The sequence below is a fragment of the Salvelinus namaycush genome, chromosome 6 (assembly GCF_016432855.1).
Source record: "Salvelinus namaycush isolate Seneca chromosome 6, SaNama_1.0, whole genome shotgun sequence".
Lineage (NCBI taxonomy): Eukaryota > Metazoa > Chordata > Actinopteri > Salmoniformes > Salmonidae > Salvelinus > Salvelinus namaycush.
Genome location: NC_052312.1, coordinates 23,383,949 through 23,409,749, shown reverse-complemented (window position 1 = coordinate 23,409,749; position 25,801 = coordinate 23,383,949). Strand labels below are relative to the sequence as shown.

Below are 25,801 nucleotides of genomic sequence, written 5' to 3'. Positions count from 1 at the left end.
GAGTGGGAAGATGGCTGTAACAGCGGCTTGGATGCATGGCTCCTCCAATATGCGGCTAACCGAGGGTCTGGTGTCTGTTCTGAAGGAGCAGCGGCCCGAATATTTACCTGCACTTTTAGCGAATTACCGGGAGCACGGCGTGTTATCGACACAGGTAAAACTGGCTTGCTATTCTTGGAATTGACCAAGCATGGCATCCCGTCTGCTTTCTATTTTTATTTTTTTTACCTTAGCAAGGTAGCTGTGTTACAGCCCGGATTCGAACCAGGGTGTCTGTAGTGAAGCCTCTAGCACTGAGATGCCTTAGACCGCTGCGCCACTCGGGAGCTGTCTCAATGAGTATCGTCTCAATGCAATCGACTCGTGCTAGTCTTTGTTTTTCCCTTGCTGAATACCATTGTGTCATATCTTGCTACATAGCCCACTCTAATGTCGTTTTGCGTCTAAAGTTTGTATAGCCGTTGATCGCCTGGTTGATGTCACTTACTTCTCGCTCTTATCCCTCAGAGTACTGGAGCTGTGGGTGGTCTCGTGGGACTCAGCAACGCCAAACTCGGCAACAGCAAAACCAAGTTCGAGGGGCTGTGTCTTCTCTCAGTGCTGGTCAAAGACAGTTCTAGTGATGTGTTCCAACAACACTGTCTCTCATGGCTACGGTCCCTACAGCAGGTCATACAGGTAAGACACAGTATGAAGCTAAGACACTGTATGAAGACGCCTGTAGACCAGTGCTTGACTTTGGCAGGAGCTCAGGAGTAGCGCCTCAAATGTTCTACTGCTTGATCTCCTGTTTCTCTTATAGAATATTGCACCTAAATATCCTGCACCTAAATATAACTGTACCGGCACCTATTTCAGTCCAAGTCAAGCACTGTTGTAGACTTTCACGATAAGCACACACACACACACACACACACCGGAGACACATCTGTACAAAACATTCACTGAGACAAATCCAAGATACACAAGACTGCGGGGCCAGACGGATTACCAGGACATGTGCTGACCAGGTGTCTTCACTGACATTTTCAACATGTCCCTGATTGAGTCTGTAATACCAACATGTTTCAAGCAGACCACCATAGTCCCTGTGCCCAAGAGCACAAAAGCAACCTGCCTAAATGACTACAGACCTGGAGCACTCACGTCCGTAGCCATGAAGTGCTTTGAAAGGCTGGTAGTGGCTCACATCAACACCATTATCCCAGAAACCCTAGACTCACTCAATTTGCATACCGCCCAAACAGATCCACAGAAGATGCAATATCTATTGCACTCTACACTGCCCTTTCCCACCTGGACAAAAGGAACACTTATGTGAGAATGCTATGCATTGACTACAGCTCAGCGTTCAACACCATAGTACCCTCGAAGCTCATCACTAAGCTAAGGATCCTGGGACTAAACACCTCCCTTTGCAACTGGATCCTGGACTTCCTGACGGGCCGCCCCCAGGTGGTGAGGGTAGGTAGCAACACGTGCCACGCTGATCCTCAACACTGGAGCTCCCTAGGGGTGCGTGCTCCGTCCCCCCCTGTACTCCCTGTTCACCCACGATTGCATGGCCAGGCACGACTCCAACACCATCATTAAGTTTGCAGACGACACAACAGTGGTAGGCCTGATCACCGACAACGACGAGTCAGCCTATAGGGAGGAGGTCAGAGACCTGGCCGGGTGGTGCCAGAATAACAACCTATCCCTCAACGTAACCAAGACAAAGGAGATGATTGTGGACTACAGGAAAAGGAGGACCGAGCACGCCCCCATTCTCATCGACGGGGCTGTAGTGGAGCAGGTTGAGAGCTTCAAGTTCCTCGGTGTCCACATCAACAACAAACTAGAATGGTCCAAACACACCAAGACAGTCGTGAGGAGGGCATCTGCCACCCAGGACCTCTACACCAGGCGGTGTCAGAGGAAGGCCCTAAAAATTGTCAAAGACCTCAGCCACCCCAGTCATAAACTGTTCTCTCTACTACCGCATGGCAAGCGATATCGGAGTGCCAAGTCTAGGACAAAAAGGCAGTTTTTACCCCCAAGCCATAAGACTCCTGAACAGCTAATCAAATGGCTACCCTGACTATTTGCATTGTGTGCCCCCCCAACCCCTCTTTTACGCTGATGCTACTCTCTGTTTATCATATATGCATAGTCACTTTAACTATACATTCATGTACATACTACCTCAATTGGGCTGACCAACCAGTGCTCCCGCACATTGGCTAACCGGGCTATCTGCATTGTGTCCCACCACCAGCCAACCCCTCTTTTACGCTACTGCTACTCTGTTCATCATATATGCATAGTCACTTTAACCATATCAACATGTACATACTACCTCAATCAGCCTGACTAACCGGTGTCTGTATGTAGCCTCGCTACTTTTATAGCCTTGCTACTGTATATAGTCTGTCTTTTTTACTGTTGTTTTATTTCTTTACTTACCTATTGTTCACCTAATACCTTTTTTGCACTATTGGTTAGAGCCTGTAAGTAAGCATTTCACTGTAAGGTCTACACCTGTTGTATTCGGCGCACGTGACAAATAAACTTTGATTTGATTTGAAGACACACACCTGTACAGCACAATGCATAACCTAGAGAGAGGCACACATTTTATGAATTTGCTTACCGTAATTTCCGGACTATAAGCCGCTACTTTTTCCCACGCTTTGAACCTCGCGGCTTATACAATGACGCGGCTAATTTATGGATTTTTCCCGCTTTCACAAATTCATGCCGCCAAAAAACTGAGCACCGTCACATAATGTGACGTAAATCGAGCGCGCTCAAACTTCCCATCATTCTGATTACGGTAGTCATTTTGTCACCCTCATCATGGCAAAGACACGGAGAAATGCATATGATGCAGCTTTCAAGTTGAAGGCGATCGATCTGGCTGTTGGAAAAGGAAATAGAGCTGCTGCACGGGAGCTTGGCCTTAATGAGTCGATGATAAGACGTTGGAAACAGCAGCGTGAGGAACTGACTTAGTGCAGAAAGACAACAAAAGCTTTCAGAGGGAAGAAAAGCAGATGGCCAGAACTAGAAAATGAGCTTGAAGACTGGGTCAACACACAGAGAGCAGACGGCCGAGGTGTTTCAACTGTGCAGATCCGACTGAAAGCCAAAACAATCGCCACCGCAATGAAGTTTGAGGATTTTAGAGGTGGACCATCGTGGTGTCTAAGATTTATGAGACGTAAAGGCCTGTCCATCAGGGTACGGACGAGTCTGTGTCAGCAGCTCCCTCCCGACTACGAGGAAAAAGTTTCAAACTTCCGTAAATTCACTGATGCAAAGATAGCGGAGCATTCCATCGGCCCGCACGACATCATAAATATGGACGAGGTTCCTCTGACGTTTGACCTGCCTCTCACTCGGACTGTCAACAGGAAAGGCGAATCATCCATCACGCTGAAAACAACTGGGCATGAAAAAACGCACTTCGCCTGTGTTCTGAGCTGCACGGCATCGGGAGAAAAGCTTCCACCGATGTTGATTTTCAAACGCATGACGATGCCAAAAGAAAAATTCCCGAGAGGAATTGTTGTGAAAGTCAACAAGAAAGGATGGATGACGGAAAGCCTAATGCATGAATGGCATACGGAGTGTTACGGCAAGCGACCGGGAGGATTCTTTCACAAGAACAAGGCATTGCTCGTGTTGGACAGCATGAGGGCCCACATAACAGATTATGTGAAAGAAGCCATCAAGAGGACAAACTCAATTCCAGCTGTGATTCCTGGGGGCACAACAAAGTATTTGCAGCCACTCGACATCAGTGTAAATCGTGCATTTAAGGTGGCGCTCCGTGTTCAGTGGGAGGCTTGGATGACAAGTGGGGAGAAATCCTTCACTAAAACGGGCCGCATGCGAAGAGCAACTTATGGTCAAGTCTGCCAGTGGGTCCTGACAGCGTGGAGCATTGTCAAAAGATCCACTATCATCAACGGGTTTCGAAAGGCTGGACTGCTGCGTGTTGAAGAGGGCAGCATGAGCTCAGCGGGGAATTTGCATCCGGATGAAAGTGACGAGAGCGACAATGAAAACGATCCAACATCGGATGAAGCAATTCTGAGGCTATTCAACTCCGACACCGAAGGAGATGACTTCAGTGGTTTCAGTGCACAGGAGGAGGAAGATAGTGACCAATGACTTTCTTGGTAGGCTACTGTTTACTGCTATTTTTTTTATTTTTGTTACAAGCCGTGTTTCGTTAAAGCCTATTTATTTTTGTTACAAGCCGTGTTTCGTTTAAAAGCCTATTTATTTTTGTTACAAGCCGTGTTTCGTTTAAAGGCTGTGTACAGTTCATTTGTTTCAATGTACCGGTAGGCACCTGCGGCTTATAGACATGTGCGGCTTATTTATGTACAAAATACATATTTTTTTTAAATTCAGTGGGTGCGGCTTATATTCAGGTGCGCTTAATAGTCCAGAAATTACGGTAATCAAATGTGGATGGGGACATCAGAAAGAACTGGGTTAAATCTCTTGACATTTCTTATTTAAAAAAAAATCTACTTAAGCTAATTCAAACCCTTTTTCCCTCTCCCCCAGTCCCAGGACCCCCTCCCGTCCGTCCAGCTAGCGGTGGGTGTCCTCCAGGACCTGCTCCAGTATTCATCCCAGCTACCTGAGCTGGCCAGGGAGGTGGGCCTCAACTCTGTCCTGGGGATCCTCACCTCCCTGCTAGGCCTCAAGTCTGAGGTAAGTTAGGGCTGGGGAATTGCTTGTATACAGTAGCAGTTAACTATGTAAGCTGGAGGATACTAAAGCAAAAAGGTGGCAATGAAACACGAGTGATTCATTCTCTGTTGGAACTTTTTATTGAGGAATACTAGAGCAGAATTCGGTAACGGTGTGTGTATGTTTAGTGTCACCTAGCTGCCATGGAGGGGATGACTGCATGTATGACCTTCTATCCCCGAGCCTGTGGCTCCCTGAGGGTGAGCATTACAACACACTCATTTACTACATGACAAATAAGATGCTCTTTTAGTACATCATAATTTGGGAGACACCGTGTTGTCGTTATTGATGTTGTTTTTATCTCTGTCTGACAATTTGTCTTCAACAGGACAAACTGGGTGCCTATTTCTTATCCAAAATGGACAGTGTCAACCCAAAAGTACAAGAGGTTTGTCTTCAGTTTATTTTGTGACGCACCACCTGGATTCGGTCCTATGTAGTGAAATTGTGTTTTTTACGTAGGATAAAAGTAGAGACTCCGATCTAGAAAATGGTATATCGTACACTGCAGTTGAGGAACAATGGGAAAGTAGTTCTGCTTTGAAAGGTGATGATAAACTTGTAACCCCACTTTAGAGAAAATGGCCCGTGAATGTTTTGGTACACCTGCTGGAGAGCTCTTCTTTGTGTATGTTCATTCAGCATTGTTCACACCCTCTTAAGCCTTAGTCCCACCCAACCCTTTAAGGATTCACAGTGTAGTAAACAACCAAGGATTTCAAGACTAAATGTGGTGAAAGTAGTAGGAAAAAGTAGTAGCAAAAGTTAACTTTATCTAGTCCTTGGCCTATATCCTAATCTGATTTTGGTGCAGGTCATGTTCTTCACATTACCTGTCTCTGGTAAATGCACACTATGTCAAATAAAATATAAGTTTATTTGTCACATGCACAGGGTACAGAAGGTGTAAACAGTACAGTGAAATGGTTACTTGCATAGTAGAGTCTTTGGTTTAGTCATGTACAGTTGAAGTCGGAAGTTTACATACACTTAGGTTGGAGTCATTAAAACTTGTTTTTCAACCACTCCACAAATTTCTTGTTCACAAACTATAGTTTTGGCAAGTCGGTTATGACATCTACTTTGTGCATGACACAAGTAATTTTTCCAACAATTGTTTACAGACAGATTATTTCACGTATCACAATTCCAGTGGGTCAGAAGTTTACATACACTAAGTTGACTCTGCCTTTCAACAGCTTTGAAAATTCCAGAAAATGATGTCATGGCTTTAGAAGCTTCTGATAGGCTAATTGACATCATTTGAGTCAATTGGAGGTGTACCTGTGGATGTATTTCAAGGCCTACCTTCAAACTCAGTGCCTCTTTGCTTGACATCATAGGAAAATCAAAAGAAATCAGCCAAGACCTCAGAAAAACAATTGTAGACCTCCACAAGTCTGGTTCATCCTTGGGAGCAATTTCCAAACGCCTGAAGGTACCACGTTCATCTGTACAAACAATTTTACGCAAGTATAAACACCATGGGACCGCGCAGCCGTCATATCGCTCAGGAAGGAGACGCATTCTGTCTCCTAGAGATGAATGTACTTTGGTGCAAAAAGTGCAAATCAATCCCAGAACAACAACAAAGGACCTTGTGAAGATGCTGGAGGAAACGGGTACAAAAGTATGTGTCCACAGTAAAAAGAGTCCTATATCGACATAACCTGAAAGGCAACTCAGCAAGGAAGAAGCCACTGCTCCAAAACCGCCAAAAAAAGCCAGACTACGGTTTGCAACTGAACATGGGGACAAATATTGTACTATTTGGAGAAATGTCCTCTGGTCTGATGAAACAAAAATAGAACTGTTTGGCCATAATGACCATCGTTATATTTGGAGGAAAAAGTGGGATGCTTGCAAGCCGAAGAACAGCATCCCAACCGTGAAGCACGGGGGTGGCAGCATCATGTTGTGGGGTTGCTTTGCTGCAGGAGGGACTGGTTCACTTCACAAAATAGATGGCTTATGAGGAAGGGAAATTATGTGGATGTATTGAAGCAACATCTCAAGACATCAGTCAGGAAGTTAAAGCTTGGTCGCAAATGGGTCTTCCAAATGGACAATGACCCCAAGCATACTTCCAAAGTTGTGGCAAAATGGCTTAAGGACAACAAAGTCAAGGTATTGGAGTGGCCATCACAAAGCCCTGACCTCAATCCTGTAGAAAAAAGCCAGTTTAAAAACAACTGAGTTTAAATGTATTTGGCTAAGGTGTATGTAAACTTCCGACTTCAACTGTACATGGATGAATGCTTCTTCCTCTCTGTCATGGATGCCATGGTTGCCCTTAGTTTGAAGATGTAATCTAATCCTCTCTGCTTCCACCGGGCATTCCACTGATTCGAAAATTCGGTCAACTTCCGTGACAACGACACCGTTTCTTCCCCACCATTGTCATCAGAAGACTACAATGTCTGGTTCAATGAAAAATGTTTTTACCGAAATCAAGGATTTCCTCATTGTCTGGTTAATTTTCACAGTCGGAAAGAGTCACTATCATCCTCCAGAAAGTAGTCCATCATACTACTGAGCTTTGTCGATATCGCTATTAACTTCAATGTAGAGAGCAGTAGCAGAAAATGTTTCAGTTCTTCATTATATCTTCGTGTTATAATAATAGCTCATGTTATAGACAGAAGCCAGCTACATGGCAGATCAATCCAATCTCTTCTCCTGGGCAGGTCAAGCCCAACCATTATCTCAGCCAATCATTTCCAGCGAAAAGGTTCCTGTATTTTTCCGTGGCTACACCAACTAGGCTCGTAATTTTAAATGTTTTATTCGTATTTACAGATGGTATACAAGTTTGTTAGTAAGGCACATGAAAGTTAACATGTTCCAGAAAACATTTCTGCAAAAACAACGTTCAAATGCCTTTCCTGTGAAGTAGTGACATGCGACATACATCTAGTTTCTTGAAAAGGGTCACATTTTCTTCCATGTTAAATCTGTCTCTATTTGTATGCTTTATTTATATAACCTCATGTTTGTCAACGCCTTCACTTTTCTCCTCCATCTCTCTATCTTCTCTATCTATCTCTCCATCTCCAGGTAGCATGTGAGTGTTATGGTCGTCTGACCTGTTTGGGCGGAGTGGTGGAGAGAGGGGGAGGCGGGCGCAGAGCCGAGGGATGGACCAATCAGCTTCACTGCCTGTTGGCCTCGGCCAATGGCATACTGGCACAACTCTACCAGGGCTCTGAATCAGGTAGAGAATGCTTTTTCTTTCATAAAGCGTTTCAGAGTATGAGCGCTGATCTAGGCTCAGTATAGCCTTATAGATCTTAATGAATAAGATTACATGGTCAGGGGAGACCTGATCCTAGATCAGCACTCCTACTCTCAGATGTTTTCATGAATGATTAAAAACATGAAAATTGTCTTCAGGGTTTTACAACCAGAATGATGCTTATCTGCTAGGGAGGTAATGATTCACCGGTTCAAATGTTTAAGATACGAGTGCACCGGTCCACGGGAGCCCAAACCGATGCAAATGTAGCATGAATCGGTCTGGAAATCGATTCAAACGTAACGAACCGCCGATTCACTGATGTCTTTTACTCATATCATTTTATATCTCCCATTCGAAAATACCTCTTATCTTTTGTGACTGAATAGTAGCCTATCTAACTAAGCACGTAAATGTGTGTGACAGTCATTGATCTCCAAGCCAGATAACAACGGTGTGTGCGCACAGAGCGCAGCTGCTCATGCCAACAAGAGCTAGGCATACCTATATGCCGATATGACATTTTTGGCCGATAACGATAGCCAATATTTTCCTTGCCAAAAAAAAAGATACCGATATACATTTTTTTAGCTGCCTTTTAAGCATAGCTGAAACGCACACACACTGAACAAAAAGTTATTTTGTTGGCATTTACATATGTCCCCATTACCAGTAAAACATAATCAAAACCTATTTCTTTCACTTACTTGTTGTGCTGTTTTCTTGTTCATTTGTTCAATCAATCACATTTATTTATAAAGCCCTTAAGTGCTGTACAGAATCCCAGCCTAAAAACCCCAAACAGCAAGCAATGCAGGTATAGAAGCACGGTAGCTAGGAAAAACTCCCTAGAAAGGCCGGAACGTAGGAAGAAACCTAGAGAGGAACCAGGCTATGAGGGGTGGCCAGTCCTCTTCTGGCTGTGCCGGGTGGAGATTATAACAGAACATGGCCAAGATGTTCAAATGTTCATAGATTACCAGCGGGGTCAAATAATAATAATCACAGTGGTTGTCGAGGGTGCAACAGGTCAGCACCTCAGGAGTAAATGTCAGTTGGCTTTTCAAAGCCAATCATTCAGAGTATCTCTACCGCTCCTGCTGTCTCTAGAGAGTTGAAAGCAGCAGGTCTGGGACAAGGTAGCACGTCCGGTGAACAGGTCAGGGTTCCATAGCCACAGGCAGAACAGTTGAAACTGGAGCAGCAGCATGACCAGGTGGACTGGGGACAGCAAGGAGTCATCAGGCCAGGTAGTCCTGAGGCATGGTCCTAGGGCTCAGGTCCTCCGAGAGAAAGGGAGAGGGAGAGAATTAGAGAGAGTTGAAGTCGGAAGTTTACATACACCTTAGCCAAATACATTTAAACTCAGCTTTTCACAATTCCTGACATTTAATCCTAGTAAAAATTCCCTGTTTTGGGTCAGTTAGGACCACCACTTTATTTTAAGAATGTGAAATGTCAGAAAAATAGTAGAGAGAATAATTTTTTCATCTTTTATTTCTTTCATCACATTCCCAGTGGGTCAGAAGTTTACATACACTCAATTAGTATTTGGTAACTTTGCCTTTAAATTGTGTCAAATGTTTCAGGTAGCCTTCCACAAGCTTCCCACAATAAGTTGGGTGAATTTTGGCCCATTCCTCCTGACAGAGCTGGTGTAACTGAGTCAGGAGGTAGGCCTCCTTGCTCGCACACACTTTTTCAGTTCTGCCCACAAATTTCTATAGGAATGAGGTCAGGGCTTTGTGATGGCCACTCCAATACTTTGACTTTGTTGTCCTTAAGCCACATTGCCACAACTTTGGAAGTATGCTTGGGGTCATTGTCCATTTGGAAGACCCATTTGCGACCAAGTTTAACTTCCTGACTGATGTCTTGAGATGTTGTTTCAATATATCCACATAATTTCCCTTCCTCATGATGTCATCTATTTTGTGAAGTGCACCAGTCCCTCCTACAGCAAAGCACCCCCACTACATGATGCTGCCACCCCCGTGCTTCACGGTTGGAATGGTGTTCTTCGGCTTGCAAGCCTCCCCCTTTTTCCTCCAAACATTACGATGGTCAATATGGCCAAGCAGTTCTATTTTTGTTTCATCAGACCAGAGGACATTTCTCCAAAAAGTACTATCTTTGTCCCCATGTGCAGTTGCAAACCGTTGTCTGGCTTTTTTATGCTGGTTTTGGAGCAGTGACTTCTTCCTTGCTGAGTTGCCTTTCAGGTTATGTCGATATAGGACTCGTTTTTCTGTGGATATAGATGCTTTTGTACCTGTTTCCTCCAGCATGTTCACAAGGTCCTTTGCTGTTGTTCTGGGATTGATTTGCCCTTTTCGCACCAAAGTACGTTCATCTCTAGGAGACAGAATGCGTCTCCTTTCTGAGCGGTATGACGGCTGCGTGGTCCCAAGGTGTTTATACTTGCGTACTATTGTTTGCAAAGATGAACGTGGTACCTTCAGGCATTTGGAAATTGCTCCCAAGGATGAACCAGACTTGTGGAGGTCTAAATGTTTTTTTTCTGAGGTCTTGGCTGATTTCCTTTGATTTTCCCATGATGTCAAGCAAAGAGGCACTGAGTTTGAAGGTAGGCCTTGAAATACATCCACAGGTACACCTCCAATTGACTCAAATTATGTCAATTAGCCTATCAGAAGCTTCTAAAGCCCTGACATTTTCTGGAATTTCCAAGCTGTTTAAAGGCAGAGTCAACTTAGTGTATGTAAACTTCTGACCCACTGGAATTGTGATACAGTTAATTATAAGTGAAATAATCGGTCTGTAAACAATTGTTGGAAACATTACTTGTGTCATGTACAAAGTAGATGTCCTAACCAACTTGCCAAAACTATACTTTGTTAACAAGAAATGTGTGGAGTGGTTGAAAAACAAGTTTTAATGACTCCAACCTAAGTGTATCTAAACTTCCGACTTCAACTGTAAGTTCACACAGGACACCAGATAAGACAGGAGAAATACTCCAGATTAGTTCAGTCTCAACTAGGATTTCATCGTACATGTCAAGCAGTGAAGTTTCAGCTCGGTCTGTCCGTGGCCTCTCATCCTCGGTGCGCACTGTCACTGTCCGTTTCCGTCTTGCCCAGCTGTCTGTAACATTTCAAGTAAACCCTGTTCCTCGTCTCCATCGAAGTAGCAGTACCGAGCATGGTGGCGACACAGTAAAGAGACTCAGAGAGAATGCCACCCGAACCGCTTGTTCACAGCCTCTTGTAGAGTACTTTTGCAAATTTTTAACCCCACGGTCTGTGTTGGCAGTTTTGTTGAGCAGGCGTTTCAATGCCATGACAGAGGGTATTACGTCTGCTGCAGACGCAGTTGATGAGCTTATTTCTCGAGTCAGTTTGAATGGAGCTAGGAGTGTGTTCATGTTTCAAGTTTCAAACATGTTCTCAAATGCCATTGAAATGACAGCAGCGGATATGAGAACCAGCACATTCTTGAGCATGCAATACGGCTTTCCTCAGTACGAAATCCTCGTCGACCCACGGTGCTGTCAGACTCAGCATGCTCATGGGGCTGACTTCGCTGGTCCAAATGTCAGTCGTGAAGCTAATAGCAGTGACGCCCATAGAAAGTAGCTCATGGATGTGCGTTTCAACAATACTGTGCGACTCTGGTAGGGCAACATCTAAAAAATAGCGCCTACTTGGTAGTGTGTACCGAAGCTCTAGGTGTTCGACCAGTCGGCGAAGGCCAACATCATCCAGGACAGAGAGCGGTTGATTGTCAAGGGCAATGAATTCCATTATCTTTGCATTAATGGATTTCAGCTTTTGAGTTGTCTCGCTGTAATGTTCTTACTCTTTCAAATGACTGCTTGACTTGAACTTGTTTAGTTGTTAGAAGTTTGTGCTTAGTATTTTTCTGCTTTTGTTCTGTGTAGTGCTGTATTTTTCGTGGCATCATTATGTCATCTACCTACGTTGTATATGTATGCAGGTCAGCGTTGACATCGGTTTGGCACATCGCCGTTAAACTAGACATCGGGCCGATGTTGGCATTTTTAGATAATGTCGGCCGATTCTGATATATCGTGCATCTCTACCACTGATCTTATATTCAAACTCCTGCATGGCACCTTCAGCATTCCAATGCTTGTGGCTTTTGCAATGTCAAATCATAGGCTTTATTAGTTGGGTGACAACCATTGTAATTTGCTGGGTCATTGTTACCAAATGCGCTGTAGAAAATTGGGTTTTTACCGGCGGAGTTGTGTAGACTACCGGAGTGGACACAATTTACATCTTTCTGATTGCACATCTAACTGCTGATTGGGTCTTTTCGATTGCCAGGTTTGACCATAAGAAATAGTTTTGGTAGTTTTGCTTTAAACAGTCAGTGCATTTGGTCATTTTTACAGGAACAGGTTAAAGTTGTAATTTCATAACAAGTATCTCTTGTTAAAGTTCCAAACGGTCAAAACCATTTGTTTTTGAGACGGGGGTGAAATCCAAAGCTGTGTTTTACATTAATTGGCTATAAATATTGAATCATTATTATTTAAAAAAAAGCATCTGTTAAAATGACAAGTTAAACAGTAGGTGATGGGGAGTTCAGATTAAACACCCTCCCTAATCTGGATGCTCAGGTCCTTAGCTCCATTTGCCTGGCAACCCAGACTCCTTGCTCCAGCCAAATGCTACGCCACGCCCACGGACATTAGTTTCTCCTCCGCAATGAATAGCTCCCCAACCCTTCACCAAATTTGAACACTTTCTCGCCGATGGGTTGGGCCAGAGCCAGATCGGCGGTTTGAAAATTAGTCTTTGGATTTGATACTCTGACTGGTTAGAGACGATCAAATCCCTGAGGACTTTGTTTTGTACAAAGCCCCTCGTGCCCTCGTCACCACAAACAACTTCAATGATGGCAGTCTCGGACTAAAGTCTGTAGCAACAGAGCAGCGTGAGAATTTAGTGTGAGTCGTCAGGCTATAGTACCATCGGTAACAGATTTGAATTTAGAACGGAAAATGAATGTGTTCATGCAACCAATGTTAGTGCCTCGGATCGTATCGAGTTGTTCCCCTAATCGAACCGAAACATTTCAAACTAAAAGTATCCATATCAGAGCCCATGTATCTAGATCGTGCTTGAAAGGAACGATTCCCATCCCTACTATCTAGTCTAGTGAGTCATGCCTCTTTCCCTACGGTGTGTTCTGCCCTCTTGTGTTTCAGAAGGGACAGTGCAGTATGAAGGGCCAGGTGTAGAGCTGCCCTACCATCCTCTGGATGACTCAGACCCCCTCCTCCTGCTGCAGTTACAACACAGATACAGAGCTGCCTGCCTGGCTCTCAAACACACACTCAGGTAGGTGCACGCACACACACACACATCGGAAGCTTTTACTAACTACCCAAATTACAATTGTTCATGTCTGTCTCTCTCTCTCTGTCTCTCTCAGTGTGGACCCGGCCTCTGCAGTGCGTCTACCTGTACAGCAGGTGCTCAACCTGGTCTGTCGCGCCCTGGCGGTCAGCTCCAAGAGCATAGTGAGTGCCTCCTCTCTCTCTCTCTCTCTCTCATTCACTCACTCACACCACTGTTTTGTCAAACACCCCCCAAAAATGTAATAAACATTCAACCACCCAAAATGCAGTAAGGTGAGGTACACAAGAGTCTTGGTGTATCGTTGGCATGGTTCTCTTTATCAACAGAATGTAACAGGTGATGGGTGTGTGAGGCTGCTGGTGTTGCCTGCCGTACACAAAGACACTCTACAGGTGCTGCACGCTCTCATCACAGCGTAAGTACCTACTGAAGGCAACCCAAGTGCTAGCCTGGTCCCAGATCTGTTTGCGCTCATGCCAACTCCATTGCTGTCAATTGTCTCGTCAAACAATGAGTGACAAGGAGTTGGCATGAGCGCACAAACGGATCTGGGACCAGGCTACGCAAGTGCTGGCTTGAAGAAAATCTAAATGCAATGGGTCTTTTATTAATTAGTGGACTGGTGGACTTTAATTCTTCTCTCTTCTTTCCTCTCTCCTATCTCAGTTTAGGCAGTGGGTTGGTGCAGTACTCCGGTGTGCTCCAGAGACTGTTCTCTCAGACCCTGTCTGCCTGGACCCCTCTACCTGAAACCAGCCTGGGACAACAGAGAGCATTCAGGTATCTCACACACACACACCCTGCGCGCTATGCGCACATACAAACCACAGGAGGTTGGTGGCTCCTTAATTGGGGAGGCCGGGCTCGTGGTAAAGGCTGGAGCGGAATGAGTAGACTAGTATCAAATACTTCAAACACATAGCTTGACGTCATTCCGTTCACTGCGCTCTAGCCATTATGGGCCGTCCTCCCCTCAGCAGCCTCCGCTGATACAAACACACTCCAAACCTCCTTTATTTGTATTCGTATGTTCATAATCTCTCTCCTTTTGACCCATAGTGCAGTGCGTGTGTCCTTGTACCGTACCTTAGAACTCTGGGTAAGAGTGGGAGGAGCCTCAGCCAGTGTCTTGCAAGGAAGCCCCACCCACTCCGAGCTCCTATTGGCCCACCTGCTGGGTGACATCACACCAGGGGCGGACTCTGTTAGGGTGAGAGGATCTGATTGGTATATTGCCAACGAGAAGCTTAGGATGGTCATCACTATGGCTATGTAGTGCACTATTTCTGGTCAAAAAATGTTGGTCAATAGTAGTGCACTACATAGGGAATAGGGTGCCATTGCATGATATTTACTCACGCTCCACTTAAGTCTAACACCATCCCCCTCTCCTCTCTTTTTCCTCCTCTTCTCCAGCCCTCTAGCTCTCCTCAGCTACGTGATCTGGTTTCCAGCAAGCCCTGCCCTAAAAGCCGGAAGCCCGGATTGGCTGTGAGCGACGGGGGCGGAGCCTCTTTCCAGAGGAAAGGAGACTCGCTGGCCAATCAGGACACCTGCCTGTCTGCACTCAGAGGTGGGGGGGGTGGGGTTTATCTAGTGTGTTGACATTTGTTGATTATTGGAGATGTGTGTAAACAAAACAAAAGTATACATTTTCCAGTCATGTTGCCAATGAATGACCAATCCCTTTCGTAGTGTATTTTTTAGCATTTACAATCAATCACAGGTCAATGATATCTTGACGAGCTGTAATGAGTATGGTAATACAACATATGACTGTCTCTCTTTGCAGCATTGAGACAAGTCATACTGACCAGTGGATCTCTACTGAAGGAAGATATACACAAGGTCAGTTGTGTGTGTGTGTTGTTATTAAACCTTCTCCGTAATACAGTCATGACCGAACTTATTGGCACCCTTGATAAAGACGAGCAAAGAAAGACTGTATAAAGTAAATAATAAGTACTGAGCTATATTGTATGCTAATTTGTTTGGGAAATGATTTTATACTAATACAATTGAACAGATAAATAGATTTTGTTTAACAAGTAATAAAAAAACTATTATCTTAAAAAGATAAGGTTTCAAAATGATTATATCAAAGATCCACCACCATATTTTACAGTAGGTATGGGGTTCTCTGCTCATTACATCCTGCTTTCAACGCCAAACCTGCTACTGGTGTGCGTGGCCAAAGAGCTCTATTTTGTTGTCATCTGGCCATGGCACCGGTTCCAATCCAGTTGCCAATGCCTTTCAGCAAACTCCAAGCATCTACATTTGTAAGATGAAATGAAAACAATTTGGCCACGCGCACCAGTGGTGGGTTTAGTGTTGTGATAAGCAGAGATGAACGCCGTACCTACTGTAAAATATGGTGGTGGTGGATCGCTGATATTATCGGCCGATTTAGCTTCTACTGGTCCTGGGGCCCTTGTTAAGGTCGACAGCATTATGAACTTTACCCAGTACCGGGACATTTTAGCCTAAAACTCTGCTAGGGAGCTGAAACTTGACCGTAAGTGGATTTTTCAGTAAGACAATAACCCCAAGCAAACAGCAAATTCCACAAATAAATGGTTAATTGACCACAAAATCAACATTTTGTAGTGGCCATTTTAGTCTCCGGACGTGAACCCCATTGAAAACCCGTGGTTTGAATTGAAGAAGGCAGACGAAGGATATCAAGGATCTGGAAAGATTCTGTATGGATGAATAGTCTAAGATTCTCTTCCCCCCCCCCCCCCCCCCCCAATGTCTTCTCCAATCTCATAAAACATTTTAGAAAAAGGCTCAGTGCCGGAGGGTGCCCGGAGTATTGAAAACAAGGGTGCCAATAATTTTGACCGGGAAAGTATTACTTGTTTAACAAAATCTTTCTCTGAGCAATTGTATTAGTATAATATAATTTTCCATTTCATGGAGCATACAATATAGTTCAGTATTTGCATAAAATAGTCTTTTTTTTTGCTCATCTTTACCAAGGGGGCCAATAATTTTGGTCATGTTTGTGATCATGTTTCTTTATGCGTGTGCTCCTATCCTCCCCGCTCTCTCTGCCTGCCCCTTTGTGTATCTATGTGATCGCTGTGTATGTTAACCCTGTATCTCCCTTCCCATCCCTCTCCCCCTAGCGTCTCCACGATGTCGTCCTCCCCCTGTGTGTGTGTCTGCAGCAACAGCATGGCGCTAACTGGAATGACAGCGGGGCTGGGGGGGTGAGTGGCCAGTATGGCAGTGCCCCCCCCCGTAGGGAGCTGTACCGTCTGCTACTGGCTCTGGTCCTAGTGCCCGCACCGCGATGGCCCCCACCCCTCACCTGTACTGTGTCCATACTCAGCCACGGGAGGAGGGATAGGAGTCTGAAGGTAGGGGGTAATATACCCACAGGGACCATGCGCACACACACACACACATGCAGAAACCCTACCTACACACACAGGGACTGCAACCTGAAAGTACATGCACACACATGCAGAAACCCTACCTACACACACAGGGACTGCAACCTGAAAGTACATGCACACACACACACACATGCAGAAACCCTACCTACACACACAGGGACTGCAACCTGAAAGTACATGCACATGCACACACACACACACACACACACACACACACACACACACACACACACACACTCAGGGAGGGGGACTAAAGGGTTATTTGGGGTCGTGTTTTGGTTTGGTGGTCTGTGTTTAAGCAACCAAGTAAACATTATTCTGCCTCTTCTGTTCCACTTTAAATAAGAACATATACACACACACGCTCACCAACTCATACACTGCAAGCACACAATCGACACATGCACAAACACAAAACTACACGTATAGAACACACACACAGATCTATCTATCTATACATGCATACATACAGTGCCTTCGGGAAGTATTCAGACCACTTTACTTTTTACACAGCCTTATTCTAAAATGGATTTAAAAAAAATATATTCCTCAGCAATCAACACGCAATACCCCACAATGACAAAGCGAAAACACGTTTGTAGAAATTTTTGCAAATGTATTAAAAATAAACAACAGAAATACCTTATTTACATAAGTATTCAGACCCTTTGCTATGAGACTCCATATTGAGCTCAGGTGCATCCTGTTTCCATTGATCATCCTTGAGATGTTTCTACAACTTGATTGGAGTTCACCTGTGGTAAATTCAATTGATTGGACATGATTTGGAAAGACACACCTGTCTATATAAGGTCCCATAGTTGTCTGTACATGTCAGAGAAAAAAACCAAGCCATGAGGTCGAAGGAATTGTCCGTAGAGCTCGGAGACAGGATTGTGTTGAGGCAAAGATCTGGGGAAGGGTACCAAAATATGTCTGCAGCATTGACGGTCCTCGAGAACACAGTGGCCTCCATCATTATTAAATGGAAGGAGTTTGGAACCACCAAGACTCTTCCTAGAGCTGGCCGCCCTGCCAAACTGAGCAATCGGGGGGAGAAGGGCCTTGGTTAGGGAGGTGACCAAGAACCCGATGGTCACTCTGACAGAGCTCTAGAGTTCCTCTTGGAGATGGGAGAACCTTCCAGAAGGACAACCATCTCTGCAGCACTCCACCAATCAGGCCTTTATGGTAGAATGGCCAGACAGAAGCCACTCCTCAGTAAAAGGCACATGACAGCCCGCTTGGAGTTTGTCAAAAGGCACCTAAAGACTCAAAACATGAGTAACAAGATTATCTGGTCTGATGAAACCAAGATTGAACTCTTTGGACTGATTGCCAAGCGTCACTTCTGGAGGAAACCTGGCACCATCCCTACGGTGACGCATGGTGGTGGCAGCAAAATGCTGGGGGATGTTTTTCAGTGGCAGGCACTGGGAGACTAGTCAGGAATGAGGCAAAGATGTACAGAGATCCTTAATGAAAACCTGCTCCAGAGTGCTCAGGACCTCAGACTGGGTTTCACCTTCCAACAGGACAACGACCCTAAGCACACAGCCAAGAAATCGCAGGAGTGGCTTCGGGACAAGTCTCTGAATGTCCTTGAGTGGCCCAGCCAGAGCCCGGACTTGAACCCGATCTAATATCTCTGGAGAGACCTGAAAATAACTGAGCAGCGACGCTCCCCATCTAACCTGACAGAGCTTGAGAGGATCTGCAGGGAAGAATGGGAGAAACTCCCAAAATACAGGTGTGCCAAGCTTGTAGCGTGTGAGGGGAAAATTATGTATTCACCTTATTTGTTTGAGATGAATAGTTAGCAATTATTGACTCAACTAATACTGTAGTAAAACATTTATTTCCTTCATTCTGAGTGAACTGAGAGGAGTTTTTTTAAGCTGGCGTTCCATAGATAAGATGTGGTGGGTGTCACTGAGATAGAGAGAGCCTGGAGGAACAAAGGCCTCAGTATTCCTAATCTTCATGGCATCTGGGAGACTGGGAGTACCAGTGGCAGATCACCACTTCATTAAGTCAGGATTCCTATTTGACTCAGCCATGCCTCCTTGCCCGTCCAACATTTCCTCATCTCCCACCCCTTCTAATGCGACTATCCCCGATGCTTCTCCCTGTTTTCCCCCTGCCCCGCTACAAAGTTTCTCCCTGCAGGCAGTCACTGAGTCCGACGTGCTAAAGGAGCTCCTTAAAATTGACCCCAAAAAAACATCTGGGTCAGATGGTTTAGACCCTTCTTTAAGGTTGCTGCCCCTATCATCGCCAAGCCTATCTCCGACCTTTTTAACCTTTCTCTCCTTTCTGAGGAGGTTCCCATTGCTTGGAAGGCAGCCACAGTCCGTCCTTTGTTTAAAGGGGGAGATCAAGCTGATCCTAACTGTAATAGGCCTATTTCTATTTTGACCTGTTTATCAAAAGTGTTGGAAACACTTGTCAATAATCAACTGACTGGCTTTGTTGATGTCTATAGTATTCTCTCGGGTATGCAATCTGGTTTCCGCTCAGGTTATGGATGTGTCACTGCAACCTTAAAGGTCCTCAATGATGTCACCATTCCCCTTGATTCTAAGCAATATTGTGCTGCTGTTTTTGTTGATCTGGCCACAGCTTTTGATACAGTAGACCATTCCATTCTTGTGGGCTGGCTAAGGAGTATTGGTGTCTCTGAGGAGTCTTTGGCCTGGTTTGCTAAATACCTCTCAAAGAGTGCAGTGTATAAAGTCAGAAAATCTGCTGTCTCAGCCACTGCCTGTCACCAAGGGAGTACCCCAAGGCTCAATCCTAGGCCCCATGCTCTTCTCAATTTACATCAACAAGGTAGCTCAGGTAGTGGGAAGCTCTCTCATCCATTTATATGCAGATGATAGTCTTATACTCAGCTGGCCCCTCCCTGGATTTTGTGTTAAATTCTCTACAACAAAGCTTTCTTAGTGTCCAACAAGCTTTCTCTGCCCTTAACCTTGTTCTGAACACCTCCAAAACAAAGGTCATGTGGTTTGGTAAGAAGAATGCCCCTCTTTCCACAGGTGTTATTACTACCTCTGAGGGTTTAGAGCTTGAGGTAGTCACTGCATACAAGTACTTGGGAGTATGGTTAGACGGTGCACTGTTCTTCTCTCAGCACATATCAAAGCTGCAGGCTAAAAGTTCAATCTAGACTTGGGTTTCCTCTATCGTAATCGCTCCTCTTTCACCCCAACTTCCAAACTAACCCTGATTCAGATGACCATCCTACCCATGCTAGATTACGAAGACATAATTTATAGATCGGCAGGTAAGGGTGCTCTCGGGCGGCTAGATGTTCTTTACCATTCGGCCATCAGATTTGCCACCAATGCTCCTCATAGGACACATCACTGCCCTCTATACTCCTCTGTAAACTGGTCATCTCTGTATACGTCGCAAGACCCACTGGTTGCTGCTTATTTATAAAACCCTCCCGGGTGGCGCAGTGGTCTAGGGCACTGCAGCGCTAGCTGCGCCACCAGAGACTCTGGGTTCGCGCCCAGGCTCTGTCGCAGCCGGCCGTAACCGGGAGGTCCGTTGGGCGACGCACAATTGGCCTAGCATCGTCCGGGTTAGGGAGGGTTTGGCCGGTAGGGATATCCTTGTCTCATCGCGCACCAGCGACTCCTGTGGCGGGCCGGGCGCAGTGCGCGCTAACCAAGGGAGCCGGGTGCACGGTGTTTCCTCCGACACGAGCTGTGTTAAGAAGCAGTGCGGCTTGGTTGGGTTGTGTTTCGGAGGACGCATGGCTTTCGACCTTCGTCTCTCCCGAACCCGTACAGGAGTTGTAGCGATGAGACAAGATAGTAATTACTAGCAATTGGATACCACGAAAATTGGGGAGAAAAGGGGGTAAAAAAATATATATATATTAAAAAAAAAGAATAAAAAAAAGAGGATGAACCCAAAGTGGCTTATGGTGCCCCCAATCTATATGGGGGGGGTTGAACCAGGTATGACTGAGCAATCTTGGTATGAGGTATATAAGGAACAGCATAGGCTGAGAGCCTACCGTTTACAGACTAACAGTCAAGACTGTTGGGTCGACGGTTTCATTATTGCAATAAATATTAAATATAGATGATTGTTTAAAGATATGACCAAGTCTCTCTCAGTACTGAATTTCCACGACAAGCGTCACACCCAAGAAGACTCGATGCTGTAATCAATGCCAAAGGTGCATCAACAAAGTACTGAGTAATGGGTATGAATACTTATGTAAATGTGATATTGCATTTGTGTTTTTTATAAATTAGATTAAAAAATAAATAAATTATAACCTGTTTTTGTCACTATGGGGTATTGAGTGTAGATTGATGAGGGAAAAAGTCACGGGGTCTGAATACTTTCCGAAGGCACTATGCATACATACTGAACAAAAATATAAATGCAACATGGAACAATTTCAACGACACATACAAGCACTGTGTGTGTGTGTGCACAGTACCAGTCAAAAGTTTGGACACACCTATTCATTCCAGGGTTTTTCTTTATTTTTACTATTTTTTACATTGTAGAAAATTAGTGAAAACATCAAAATTATGAAATAACACATGGAATCATGTAGTAACCAAAAAAGTGTTAAACAAATCAAAATATATGTTCTATTTGAGATTGTTCAAAGTAGCCACCCTTATAATGTAACCTTATGAACATGTCCAATGGAAGCATTTACAACAGCGGATTAATTTTCTAGAGTTGATTGTGTAGTTTGTTTTGAGGTGTGTGAAGGATGTAATTACTATCTGACTCTGGCTATTGGACACAGTTCCATGCATTTCAGCCATTGTCTCTTAGCTGAAGCTCAGGTGATAATGCTACTGTACTAACACCGAGTATGTTTAGTGGTGTCATTTTACCCTCGTGCTGTTGAGGACTATTTAGACTGGTTTAGAGAGGTGTAATACTCTGGGAAGATTTGTTTATAGCGTAGGAGTATTTTCCATGTGTGCTGTTATTTTCTGCTTTTGGTTAGCTCAGGCAAATTTGTATCCTTAGTGAAATGTACTGGACTAGCAAGCGACATTTGCCTACTGAATCTATTTCTCTTTATCCCCATCTCTCCCTCTCTCTCCAGGTATCCTCCTTCTGTACAGAGGCCCTGACCATATGCAACTCCCTCCTCCATCCGCGCACCCCCTCCCTCTCTTTCCCCCTCACCCTCAAACCCACCCCCTCCCAGGCATCCAACCTCACCCTCCCCACCCTCCTAGGGGGGCCCACCCCCGGACCTCCCTTCCCCAGCTCCCTGGACAACCACCTACCTCTGGTTCTTCCAGGGCTCTCCGGCGGCCAGAGACCCGTTTTCATCCGTTACAACAAAGAAGAGGCAGAGGATGTGGAGATTTCGCTAGAGAGCGATTCGGACGATAGCGTGGTCATCGTGCCACAGAGGATGCTGATGTTAGAAAGCCAAGATGGCACCAGCGCTGCGGCCACTCTTCCCGGGTCTTCCTTAGCACCAGGTGGCGTCACACTCCCCGTGCCCTGTCCAGGGGGCGACCCGGGTGGGGACATCTCCCTCCCCCTTTCCAACGACCTTCCCTCTACCTCCCTCCCTCACCCTCTCCTCCCCTCCTCCACCCCAAACTCCACCATCAACTCGTTCCCTCCAGCTCCGCTAGTCTCTCTGGTTCCCCCTCTCAACTCCACCGGTGTGGCCCAACTCGGGGCTGACTCCCTGCCTGGAGCCCAGCTCCAGCAGATGTTGCTCCAGGGCCAGCCTCCAGCACCAGATCTCCCCATACAGGTACAAAAATCACTTAATTTTCACTTAAATGTCCTGTCGTTAAGTTTCGCTTGTGTGTCTTTTATCTTTTGGTTTTGTACACCAGCTGAAAATACATTTCACAACGGTATGGATGGTACAATGATTATCTACACTACACATAGCTTGTTTTGGCACAAACTGAAATCAGGCCAAAAAAAAATGAATTTTAGAAACCAGGAAATGGCAGAGCTATTTCTACGTATTGCGCCTTTAAATACAATTCTCGAACTCTACAGGTTCACCAGAACCAGTTAGTCCAGTCCAGCAGAGCCCTACAGCAGCAACAGCAATCCACTGACGAAGATCACACTGTCATTAATATCAACAGCTCTGATGAAGAAGAGGAGGATGAGCTGGAAGAGGAAGAGGAGGAAGAGAGCGATTTCCCAGATGAGGAAGAATATGATGATGAAGAGCTTGATGATTATGAGGCGGAAGAGGGGGAGGAGATGGAGGATGAAGAAGAGGGAGAGATTCGGCTGTTGGACGGAGAAGGGAGGAGAGGAGGGATGGAAGGAGAGGTGCTCAGAGGGTTGGCGGAGGAGGGAGGGATAGGAGGATTCCGAGTGGAGAACGAGGGGGAAGGAAGGATAAAGGCTCAGGAGGTGGAGAGCGAGGGGGAAGGAGGGATAAAGGCTCAGGAGGTGGAGAGCGAGGGGGAAGGAGGGATAAAGGCTCAGGAGGTGGAGAGTGAGGGGGAAGGAGGGATAAAGGCTCAGGAGGTAGAGAGCATCGGAGTGATGGAGGAAGAGAGAGAGGGAGAGGAGGATGCCAATGAAGGAATGAATGACCCGACCATGCCTCAGATCCTGTGTGTGACGGGCGGAGCTCTGAGAGAGAGGGAGGAGCTAGATGAGGAAGGGGCCGAGCATGGGCAGAAAGTGAGGTCATGGGAGCAGAAGGGAAGCAATCGGCCGGAGGGAACGTCCTCTTTTGAAGACGGTCCTGCTGCTCAACAACAACAGGAGGCGGAGCCTGCACCGGAAGTGAGGGTGGACGGTGACGATCAGCCATCCAATCAGGAGGGAGAAATATCCAAACAGGGCGGCGACAATACCGGACAGGATATGAGGTCATCAACAGCTCCGAGGGAGACCAAGGGAGAGGGGCCTGAACGAGAGAAAGAAGGAAAAGAGGGAGAGGATGGGAGAGGGATGAAGAGGAAGAGAGAGGGAGAGGAGGAAGGAACAGGACAGAGAACAGAGAAGAAAAAGGTAAGAAAAGGACTCAAACACACTGTTCAAAAAGTGTCCATATAACCATTGTACAACTCAGGCTTTTTGTACTGTACAACCCACACATTTCCCATGTGTTACATGGACATGGCTTAGGGGGAATACTTTGTAGATATACAAATGATGTTGGTTAATGACTGTTGTGCATTTCCTCTGCCACAGAATTGGTCAACAAAAGTTATCTAACAACCCACTCTCTCTCTCAGTTGGATGAAGAAGCGATGGCGTCCATGTTAGCCGACTTCGTAGCCTGCCCTCCGGACAATGTAGAAAATGTGCCCTCTGCATCCAACCGCCCATCCTAAACAAGGCCAGACACGGCTCCATCACAATACCATCAGAACAACTCGATTTCTAGTCCCTTCCATAGTCTCACACATTCTTTCATTAAACACATTGAGGCTTGGTTTAGACAGGCACCCCAATTCTGATCTTTTTTCCCCACTAATTTGTCTTTGTTTTATTTTTATATATTTTTTACACCCATTTTTCTCCCTAATTTCACGGTATCCAATTGGTAGTTCGTCTTGTCTCATCGCTGCAACTCCCGTATGAACTTGGGAGAGGCGAAGTTCGAGAGCCGCGCGTCCCCCGAAACACGACCCAACCAAGCCGCACTGCTTCTTGACACAATGCCCACTTAACCCGGAAAGCCAGCTGCACCAATGCGTCGGAGGAAACACCGTACGCCTGGTGAACGTGGCAGCGTGCACGGCGCCCGGCCCGCCACTGAGTCTCTAGTGCTCGATGGGACGAGGACATTCCTGCCGGCCAAACCCTCCCCTAACCTGGACGATGCTGGGCCAACTGTGCACCGTCCCATGGGTCTCCCGGTCACGGCCGGCTGCGACAGAGCCTGGACTCTGACCCAGAATCTGTAGTGGCACAGCTAGCACTCCGATGCAGGGCCTTAGACCACTTCACCACTCGGGAGGCCTCTCACTAATTGGTCTTTTGACCAATCACATCAGATCTTTTCACAACAGATCTTTTTCAGAGCTGATCTAATTGTTCAAAAGACCGATTAGTGAAATAAATATCAGAACTGGGCTACCTGTGTAAACACGGCCAGCCATAGAGGTTGGAATTAGATCGGTCTTAAACGATCACGTTTCGTCTTGAATACAGGACAGTAGATGCATTTGTAATACAACTCTGGACTATTATTTCTTTTAAACACTTTGATTATTTTACATCAACCATAAAGACTTTTCAGCTCATACTGGTGTGTGTGCTATTCTATGGTTAGTGAGTGTAGTAGTAGTGTGTTTTTGGATCTTTATATACAGTATCACTTCTGTTCTTTTTGTTCTCCCATCTTTTCTTATAAAATAAACGTCAAATGCAAACATGTTGAAACTAATAACTGTCAAGTCTTTATTGTATTGTTTCAGTGTGTGTGTTTGTAACAGTTTAACTTTAGTCCATCCCCTCGCCCCGACCCTGGTTCGCGAACCAGGGACCCTCTGCACACATCAACAACAGTCACCCACAAAGCATCGTTACGCATCGCTCCACAAAGGCCGCGGCTCTTGCAGAGCAAGGGGAACCACTACTTCAAGGTCTCAGAGCAAGTGAAGTCACCGACTGAAAGGCTATTAGCGCGCACCACCGCTAACTAGCTAGCCATTTCACACGTTACATGTTCACTTTAGGAATGAATAAACTTGGCTTCTTATGCTGTGTTGAGGGTGTGAACCCGCCCTGTCAATGCTTAATTTAGAAGCGTAAGTGTATGCAGACATTCTGTGAAGGTTTTGAGATGTTTCTTCACCCAACAACTTCACTGCTAAAAACTGTTTTGCAATACCAAATGTTCTTCACTATGTGGCCGATTCGATTTAGGAAATGTGTGCCTTTCCTACACAGTAGTTGGTATTCAGACTTGCTTTATGCAGGTGGGTAACGGGCTTTGCAGGCGTGGTTCCCATGCGCACGCTGAATACGCAGAATTGAATTCAACCGCTGAAAACTCTCCCACTTGCTGGCCAACGGATTTTCTCTCGAGTTTTCATTAAATT

The 25,801-nt window shown here is 45.5% G+C and overlaps 1 protein-coding gene across 1 annotated transcript; it reads left to right on the top strand.

Moving 5' to 3' along the window:
* Positions 1-4: 4 nt before the first annotated feature.
* Positions 5-24,298, top strand: LOC120049043 (proline-, glutamic acid- and leucine-rich protein 1-like). The gene is made up of 17 exons (XM_038995302.1): positions 5-154; positions 508-678; positions 4,567-4,716; positions 4,884-4,955; positions 5,087-5,146; positions 7,816-7,972; positions 13,194-13,326; positions 13,421-13,508; positions 13,674-13,762; positions 14,014-14,127; positions 14,407-14,557; positions 14,764-14,920; positions 15,140-15,195; positions 16,482-16,715; positions 21,853-22,524; positions 22,782-23,759; positions 23,987-24,298. The coding sequence occupies exons 1-17, from the start codon at positions 11-13 to the stop codon at positions 24,083-24,085; spliced, it is 3,525 nt and encodes a 1,174-aa protein (XP_038851230.1). The 5' UTR covers positions 5-10; the 3' UTR covers positions 24,086-24,298.
* Positions 24,299-25,801: the final 1,503 nt, after the last annotated feature.